Source organism: Poecilia reticulata, linkage group LG11, assembly GCF_000633615.1.
Source record: "Poecilia reticulata strain Guanapo linkage group LG11, Guppy_female_1.0+MT, whole genome shotgun sequence".
NCBI lineage: Eukaryota > Metazoa > Chordata > Actinopteri > Cyprinodontiformes > Poeciliidae > Poecilia > Poecilia reticulata.
The window spans coordinates 7,175,292-7,185,450 of record NC_024341.1 but is presented as its reverse complement, the minus strand read 5'-3'; the positions used below and the strand labels follow the sequence as shown (position 1 = coordinate 7,185,450).

General features: G+C 36.6%; 2 protein-coding genes across 6 annotated transcripts in view; one reads left to right on the top strand and one right to left on the bottom strand.

The window, feature by feature from the left end:
• The window catches only part of ppp1r11 (protein phosphatase 1, regulatory (inhibitor) subunit 11), a 19,109-nt gene extending 9,513 nt beyond the window's left edge, over positions 1-9,596 (bottom strand). The window contains exons 1-2 of the mRNA XM_008421543.2: positions 9,263-9,596; positions 8,330-8,438 (exon numbers count right to left, since the gene is read on the bottom strand). Of these exons, the coding sequence (XP_008419765.1) occupies positions 8,330-8,438; positions 9,263-9,340 (187 nt within the window). The 5' untranslated portion in view covers positions 9,341-9,596. The remainder of the gene's footprint in view (positions 1-8,329; positions 8,439-9,262) is intronic.
• dlgap3 (discs, large (Drosophila) homolog-associated protein 3) overlaps positions 1-10,159 on the top strand; it is a 908,365-nt gene that overhangs the window by 809,316 nt on the left and 88,890 nt on the right. The gene's annotated exons all lie outside the window — the stretch shown is intronic.

Below are 10,159 nucleotides of genomic sequence, written 5' to 3'. Positions count from 1 at the left end.
CTGCTGCCCCCGCGACCCGACCCCGGATAAGCGGAAGAAAATGGATGGATGGATTTTTATTATTATTAGAAGTCCCCTACTGACACATAATGACATGTACTAAAAACTTTTTTTTTTTGTACAACATAATAAGCCTTCCGGTCACCTTGTAACCTCTGACCTTTTGCCCGTGACGCACGGCGCAAAATTGCCTCTCACACAGTCAGATAAGGCGGCTACCTGGAGCGCAACTTGGTGAACGTTCCAGATTACAGAACAGTTTTTGGTGAATTACAAAAAATAAAACTTTTTTGGTGAATAAAGTGGTGAATAAAGTCTACACCACTTTATTCACCAAAAACGTATTTTTTTTTTGTGCTTTTTTTTTTTATTTGTCAGATGACGGAAAACGTTGAAGTATCGTTTCTGCTTCAGCACGGAGTCGTGGTTTAAGCAGAGAAGTAATGAAATACAACAGACACTGACTCGATCTGCAGCTGTTCACTGCCAAGTCTCCCCCACTGGAGGTCCGAATTTTTGGAAAAAACTCAACCCAGACTTTAAGTTTAGGGTCTGGTCCGCAGAGTATAAAGTTAAAAAAATTTTCCCCAATTATTTAATTAAAAAAAAAAAAAAACTAAACAAAAAAAACCTCAATTAAGTAAAATAAAATTGTAATCTAAACTTTTGGAATTGTAATTTCTTTTTTAGAAACAAAACATTTTGTTTAAAAAAACTTTTTTTATTGAATAACTTAACTCATTTTTGTCTCGTGAACTTAAAAAGTTATTTGCCAAACAAACTTTTATTTGCACACATTAGAAATCTTTTGTTGTAATTTTAGGCCCCGCCCACAACGTCATGTGAGAATCACAAGCAAAACTTTGAGTCACAAACAAAAACTTAGAATACAAGAAAATATTTCCAACATGCGCAAATAAGTTTGTTTTGCAAATAATATTTCATGAGTCAAAAATGTGCGATTTTAATTAAAAAAAAAGTTTTTTAAGCAAAACTCAGTAGGCTTTACACATGGTGACATGCATTAACAATTCAAAGTTTGCTTTTGTTTTTTTCTTTTTTCTGCAGTTCCACGTTAAAGTTTGTTGCAGCTCTGCTTTCCTGAATGGACCATCTTCATCTCCACTGCAAGTGCAGCAAACAGGCAGCTCTGTTTTATAGATTACAGTCACTAAATGGTTGCATATTGTGCCCTTGTTTATATTTTAATAGTGTAATTCTGTAAAGACAAAATATGTCTGGTGGGGAGCAGGATCAACATTCAACAGCTGAGTTAATAAGTTACATTTTAGACAACTAAAAACTGGTGTTAAATCTATTTATTTATGTATTAATAAACTTCTTGCAAACATCAATAAGCCAGAGTATCTGGTTGGAAATAATTTTGAATGCTCATTAAGTGAGAAGATGGACTCATGTGCCTAAAACTATACATTCATGACAGGTGTTATGTCATGTTTGACAGTGTCGTGTCAGTCTTATTCACATCCCTTCAAATAAAGTGTCACCAAAGGTGCTTTAAGGGAACATATTGTCACCTCACAAAATAAAAATACATTTTAGAGAGAAAAAAAAATCCTAATTAAAAAAATAAAGAGATTGTGCAAATGCTTGTTTGAACAGTAGCGCGTTCAGTCAGTATTTAAAGAGACAGCGTGTCAGAGAGTCATTTGAGTGGCAATGTGGACATTTATTCTAAACAGCAGAATCATGTGCATGAGTTGTACATTTACAGAATAGAGATGCTTTATGTCCATGAGGTGCATTCACAAAGCAGGCGGATGGACTGAAGGATGACTGCAGCTGGACTGGTACCGGTTCCACACGGCTTCTTCTTTAAGTTTTGCTCAGACTGATCATCCTGAAGCTCTGAGCAAAACCCATAGAAGGAGCCGTGCGGCAACGCTCATGAACCATCATCATCATTTCCCTGCAGATCAATATGACCTAAAGCGCTCCACAATTACGCGGCACACCTTTGCGCAGCTACTTGTATACGTGTGATTGCATACACACCTTGGTCACCTTCAAAATAATCAAACCTGTTTATTATTTTTAATCACCAGGTTTGGGTTAATCTGCTGATCCAACCCTGTTTTCTTCTTTTAGTGAGAATGAAATTACCCCATAGATGCATTTCATGCGCTTCGGCGCACAGACCATTGCGTTACATCTTTATGAGACAAAAACTGAGGAAAATTACCATTTACATTCGAGCGAGGTTTTCACATACTTTTATTTTTATTTTCTTTATTTTGTGTTAGCTTACTATCTGAGGATAAATACAGTTCAGCTTTTACGTTTAAACAATAAAATATTAAAATCATGAAAAACATCTAGTTTGATGCTTCTTGGTCTAAATAACACTGAATGTAATCAGATTTCAGTGTATTTAGGTGAGTTTTGACGCTTTGTAGTTTGATATTGTTCACAGAAAAAGTTTGTGTGGCTGCTGCACATTTTCGCGCCAGCGAAAAAGTGTGTGTATATTTTGACGCAAAGTAAATTTGTATACATGCCGACTTGTGTGTAGGCCTGTCGTGATAAACGATATATCAATGGACCTCATTTTAATTATCGGCTTTATTGTCTCTTCCTGCCTTTTATTCTTTCTGTTGCCGACACTGAATGAAAAAAGGCTCAACTCCGGTGCTCTCCACTGACCTTCCCTTCCTCATTTCCTTAATGTAATGTCCAGCGCACACGACACGAGTTGTCGGCCCATTTTCAAAACCTGAGAGACACATTAGCCGACAGAAATCCTAGGCATAACGATTCGTTCGGGTTCGATCGTCCAGCCACATGGGCACAAAATAATGGCTACAATTCCAGTTAACTAATTTGAAAATCAGGCATTAATCAATGCTTTACTAGAATCTATCTGTGATGCATGTGGCTGAAAATCATAATCTATTTGTCACGTTAACGTAGGACAGCTGAAAAGTTACCAGGTTTATCAACTGTGGTAGCAATTTGGCTCCAACTCATCCCCTTGTCATTTCTATATTCTTTGCACAAAATGTTAAATATATATTAATGTTGTTTCCACATATCATCTCTGATGTCCGCTGGATTTCGGGTCGCGCTGTGTCAGCTGTTTGGGATTCCCCTCCGTAATTTCCCCTCAGAAAGCAGGAGGAGAATCCGGCTTTCTGATTGGCTACCTGTCACATTCAGCGTTAAGCTCCCAGTCGTGGGAAAACCCCTGATTTAGATCGGAGCGGCCACGACGATCTACTGTAACACACCACACCGCAGGATGATCGGTTACGAAATCATCAGTGACAATCTTACGAAATCACCCTCGACAATCTTAGATCGGCCAACGTTCTAAGATTGTTGTAAGGGGAAAATAGGGGCAAAAAAATCGTGTAGTGTGAAATATTCCATTAGGTAGTCAGATGTGCCCATCTTCTCTATTTAAATCTGGTGATTACTGAAGGCCAATATAGTATACAGACTTTATAATCTGCACTCTTTTGGTTGAATGCAGTATTTATTTCCACTTTGGCTTTATGTTTAGTTTTTATTCAAGTTTTTTGTTAATGGAGAATGAGAATCCATTTTATTTGTGTCTTTGGTTGTTTTGTTTATTTAGTTTCTTAGTTCCAGTGTAATGTGTTCTTTTGAAAATAAAGTGCATCCATCTATGGCAGGAAATTGAATGCATTATTAGTCATTTCCATTAAATCAGTGTCAAAAGGTCTTGAAACAATATTATCATTTATCGCAATAATTTTTTTCAACAATCGCTCAGCAAAATTGGTTATCGTGACAGGCCTACTTGTGCATAAAATATGTGCACATTTTTTGTGCGCACGCACGCTTTATGCATGAGACCCCTGGCCTTTAAGCATAAATACATCTGCAACCTGGTGGACTATGACTAATTTACTTTTGAATGTCATAAAAGTAGATTTGCAAAATTTGACATAATGCATTCCAAGTTGTTGATGCCCTGGTCCAGCCAGGCGTCTTCTTTCTTAGTTTGAGGATGTTAAATGGTTTAATTGTAATTTACTAAATGAAAGAACAGTTTAATTGTAGGCGATTTTATCGTCCACATTAATGACGTCACTTGGAATGTAGCTCCACTGTTCATAACCATCACATTTGAGCAACATGTTTCTGGTGTCCCTCACTGGATATGTTTTTTTTCTTTAGGACTAAACATCTACTTACATGTTCAGTATATTTATATAGGAGCCATTCACAAAACATTTAAATATGTATTGAAAAACTACATTTTTATGTTGTGTCGAATTTAATTAAGTCAGAAAGACAGATTATTTCTCACTCAGCAAGTGATTTGTTTTGCATCAGTTGGCAGAAACTTAGTTCACAGCTATAATTCAAAGTCCTTCATTTTCTCCATGTTAGATTTAGTGGTGCCTGTTCAGCAGAACTAGGCTCATTGGAAGAGTAACTATCCTTAGATGAATGTCAAAATTTAGAAGGTTTCATTTTAACAAATCTAGAACATCTTTGAGGGAGATGACATAAAAAACCCTCCAGCATGGCTTCCTATTCAAACCTTACATCCTCAAACAAAATCAACTCAGATGTGTTGCTTAATACCATAAATCACTGGTTCCCAAACTACAGCCCGCGGGCCGGATCCGGCCCGCCTCCACATTTGGTCTGGGCCCCTGAACAATACCAGAGAGCATTTAGATTTTTTTTTCATGTACCTTATTTTCCGGCTATAAGTCGCTACTTTTTTTTCCTAAGCTTGTGAACCATGTGTCTTATATGTGGATTTACCGCTAGTGGTAGTGGTTGAAGCAGGAAACATGTTGCTCTTTAGCAGGAAGTGAATCATTGGAAGTCAAAATTGGAAATAAAAGAAGAAAATGCCCATTAAAATGGATTTAGGTTTTAATAGGGAATTGAAATTTGAGAAAGTTGTTGATCAGTTAAATAGCATTGAGGGGAAAAAGAAGATTTTTCGTTTTTTAAATAATACTGGGATCATTATGAGAATTTGAGGTATATATATTAGGATCCAGTAGATGGCAGTAGTGCAACAATAATGGATGCAAGCTGCAGTAGAAATCTAAAGAGAAGCAGGAGAAGAAGAACAAGAAGAGGAGGAAGAAAGCGCCCATTTTCTTTTAGCACATGCTAGCAGCAGACACGAAGGATCAGCACTTTTACTGTTAAAGTCACCGTTCGGAAACTAATCAGTTCAGTTAAATCTAAACTAGGCAACTTTTTCCTTTTCAACCGTAATAAATGATTTTCAATTGACCTGTTATGACTCCAATTTTGTGTGTCCGCCCCCCTCTGCTGCGTGCTGCTGCATCGTTGTGGAAAACCTGGAGCGGCAGAGATTTGTGCAGCTTATTTTTTGTAAAAAAAAAATAAAAAAAGTTATGAAAATGTTGTTTACTGGTTTTTTGTTTTTTTTAACTTTTGGGTTGCAGCTTATAGTCCGGTGTGGTTTATAGTGCGGTTAATAGTATTTATTTCATAAATAGTGTTATTTTCTGGATTTTTTTTCTGTGAAGAACCCAGAGAGGGTTATTTGATTGTGCTTTCTGGAAAACAATACATTTTTGCATCTAGGCACAATGTGTGACAAACGTCACACTTTTTCTGTTACAAACTGACTCCGGCCCCCCAACAGAGAAGGGAAAAGTTATGTGACCCTGCCATAAATAAAATAGTTCTTCCTGTAGAGCAGCTCACATGTGTGTCAAAGTTGTAAATGCATCAGTCTGTGGTCCACATGGTCAGTCCTTCCCTGGACAGAAGTTCAAACTGAATGCAGTTTTTCTTTTTTTCCCTGTTCAAATTGTAAACCCGCCACAGTGGAGCAATTGCGTTGCTCCAATTTACACGCCACTTCATAACCGCCAGTGGCGGGTGCTAATTTCCACCCGATTATGATACCAAGCAGAATAATACTGCTACTTAAATTGAAGAAATATTTGTAAATACAATTGATATTGATACAGTCTCTGGTCTTATAAGTGACATCACTAACCATTTGCCTGTTTTTGCAGTTTCTCCACTTTTTTTTACACAACAAAATATATTAATAAACTCATCTGATATATAACATCTGAACATGTTGCTGCAGAGTAAGCAGCACAAAACTGGAGTGAAGTATATATCAATGGAGACATTGATACTGATATTGATAATCATACAAGATTCTCCCCAGTGGGGTGGCGAGGGGTGCTCGCCCATCTCCAGCGGTCAATGAGCGAGAGGAGGGGTCACATTTCTACCTCTTGAGCTTGTAATCTGTTAGTCAAAAGCTAAAACTTATCAGTAATGCCGCTCCATCCTGTTTGATCACTCCCATCACCTGAATGACGTTAATCATGAATGGACCAGACGTTACACGTTACACAGAGAGGCTCGGTGGATGCAGAGGGCATCTATGGACTTATTATGAGTAGGGTATAGTAGGGTATAAAAGAAGAATTGAAATGTCCAGGAAGACAGTGGTACATGTGTATTTAAAATTGGTGGACAAAACTGTAAGTATCTTATATGGCACCTGAAGGCTCATCATACAGATATTTTTCAAAGGCAAGTTACTATTGATGTGCATACAATGCAACCAGACAATTGATTTGTGATAAATTTATTGTACGCTCTGAGGTTCCATATATTGGGGCATATAAGTGCTAACTTCAAGCTAAAGTTTGCTTGGTTGCGCTATAACATTAGTTCTTTTGCTTATATACATGCATTACATTCTGGCTTAACTGGCCCCTTTTTTTAAAGGACAATTTTGTTACAGAGTCTTTAAAAGTGAACTTATTTGCTAATTCTGTTGTTTTGTTTATGTTGGATATTTTAATGTCTTCCCATTGCAATGTTAAATGCTCATTCGAATTAAAAATGTATTGATCTTCAAGAATGTGTTCTTACATTACAATGCCATTATCATTATATTACCTGAAAATTGTCTCAAAATAACAATCTTATCATTTATCACAATAACTTCTGGGACAATGCATCATCCAGCAAAATGTGATATTGTGATAGGTGTAGTCGTCGAGTGTTTTAGAGTGGACAGGTTGATGGACACCATGGATTAGGACAGAAACACTGCAGACACACAGACCTCAGCATCAGAATGACAGTTCTTCCACAATCTTCTCCTGAGACTGTTATGAGGTGATATTGAAATATTGTGTTATTGTTGAAAGCAAAGCCAGGAAAATAAATTTAAAAAAGTAACATCTGTTTTTGTATATTCACACAATAACGTTAAGGTATAACTTGTTTAAAAACTTGATTAATTTTGTGTTAATTCCAGTGAATTCATCAAGAAGTTTTTAAAATTTATATATAATGCTGTTGACTAAATTGACAATAGGATTGGTCAACTACAATTTTATTATTTTGCTAAAACTAGACTAAGACTAAAACAATTCTGATGGCTAAATTATGACTAAACCTAACTTGCATTTTAGTCAAAAGACTAAAAGTAAAACATTTGCTGTCAAAATTAACACTGCTCTCTTTTATTTTATTCTCCTATATCAGAATCAGAATATACTTTATTGATCCCCACTGGGAAATTACTTATTTGTTGTCTATCTACTCCATCCAAAGTGTTATTTTTACGTCTGCAGCTGGTTCAGAATGCAGCTGCAAGACTTTTGACAGGAACTCGGAAGAGGGAGCATGTGACCCCTGTCCTGGCTTCACTTCACTGGCTGCCTGTATATTTTAGGATTCATTTTAAAATTCTTTTGTTTGTTTTTAAATCACTGCATAATCTTGCCCCGGCTTACCTCTCTGAGCTTCTTCACCCCTACGTACCTTATCGGTCACTCAGGTCAGCAGATCAGCTGCTCTTGGAGGTACCAAGATCCAGGAGGAAGCTCAGAGGGGACAGGGCTTTCTGTCATAGGTCCTAAGTTATGGAATGACTTGCCTTTGCAGGTCAGAGAGGCCCCTTCACTGTCCACTTTTAAAGTTCGCCTTAAGACCCATTTATTTTACTTGGCTTTTAACTCCTGCGGGATCTAGTTTTAGAGTGTATGTTTTTGTTTTTAAACTGTAAGAGTTTTTATTTTTTTTATTATGCTGTGTTTTAATGTACAGCACTTTGTATCAGCTGTGGTTGTTTTAAAGTGCTTTATAAATAAAGTTGGTATGGTATGGTATAAGCAAATACAAATTTAATAAGTAATATAAAATTTATTTTAAAAAATATACATAAGTTTGATATGTGTAATTTAAATATTTCCTAGATGTAACAAAAATAAATCTAATATTAAGTATGTACATGGAAATAGACCATCAAATCCTTCATTTCTGCCAAATAACACTTTGTTTCCCATAGGTTATTTAAACTCACACTTAGACGATCGTCTTCCCAGGTGCTCATTGTCAACTGTGTCACTGGACCACTCCACCTTCTTCTCAGTCTTCCTCTTCCTCAGCTTGATTGTCAAGCTGCGTCCTTCCTGTAAACAAGAGAAATAAACTTCCATATTAATCTCCAGTTACTGCAGCACTAATTTTTAAAATCAGGCAACAAATTCAAACTCGAAAAAATATTTTAATCAAAATATTACTTTGATAAGGAATAGTCACTAGTTTTTCAAACCTACATAAGTGTCGATGCAATTTTAAATAGATTAGCAAAAAATACTCTGAAACATTCATTACTTGGTAATATAACACTTCCTTCTAGCTGACTAGATCAATCTGTGCTGTAATGTATCTGTGATCTTAATACACCTGTGTAATCTTATGTTGTGAATCAGACAGTGATATTGAAAATATACTAATAAAGAGCAACAATGACAAAGAACCTATTTTTATTAGCTGACCAATAGTAAAAGGTCATCTTTCGTTAGGTTAGCAACAACAGTGCTTATAGGCCTCCCTTTACTGGCGGTTCGGCTGAAAGGCGTGTAGACTGAGGTATCGCTAGCTGGATACCGATACCATTGGACAATATTGTATCAGTACCAGAATTTTAGATCATGACCAGGGTAGTCATGAAATCCGTCTGAACACATCCACAGAACCGCATGAGCAACCTGTCCAACTGCTCATGCCCACCAAGTTGCATACTGACCTTAATTTATGGTCACTGGTTTTAACACGCTAAATAATAACGGCAGCATTAGGCTTCGTAAATTAATAAAGAGCGTCGAGTTAATGGCTTCTTTTTTCACGTTCTAACATGAACGCGGGTCTTGTTAGCAGCAATGGGTGGTTAGGTACATTACAAATCAATTACCCAGCAAAACAGCCTTTGGCCCCGTTTTTAAGCATTTACCTGCTGTGGAGGCGGCGGTGTATTTGTCTGAACAGTCTCCGTTATTGTCTCACTTGATGTTCCGGGAACCTCCGCCATCCCTTTAGCTGCTCTGCTAACGCTACCGTTAGCTTATTTTAAGATCCAAACCAACTGGAATCAGGTCTCTGTGAAGTGGAAGTTGAAGGTATGGGGCAAGCTGAGAATGACCCTACTTGGTAAGCTCACAAAATGCCAATTAAACGATTAATATAAACCCGAAGACTGTGATATATTCTACAGATATATGCTTGACACTACACAAGTTGCAAAAAAAGATGAACCTGACTTGAACCGGATGTAGATTTTTCTTCTTCTTCTTGAAATGTATTGGCAAAAAATGTTAGGTGAGTATTACCGCCACCAACCGGTAAGGAGTGTGTACCACATGACAAAGACAAAAACCAACAAAAAAAACTATAATCCTATTATACAACTTAAAATCAAATATATCCTGATATCCTCTGCTTCCTCAATCCTTTTGCAGTAAATCAGCTATGTCAAATTTCATTTTTATATTACTGAGGTTCCTAATTAACTTGTTTGTTTGAATCCTTTATTCCTGCAATGATTAGATTATTTTCACAAACGGAAATGTAAGAAATTCCTCTCATCAACAGAAATTCCTCTCTACCTAAGCAAACCACTGATTAATGTTTTAGCTGTACAATGGTTATCATTTACTTCATTGTTATTGCATTGTCTTTATATTGTTTTCAGGGTGAGTAAATGTTTTATTATGAGGTACCTAGATAATTGTGGGCATCCTTATTCCTGAGAGTGTTTTTTTTTTTTCAAAACTTTAAAAATCAAAGTAAGCACAAACAAATATGGCAATTGCAATAGTACAGATGTAGCAAGTGTCTAAACATGGCTACA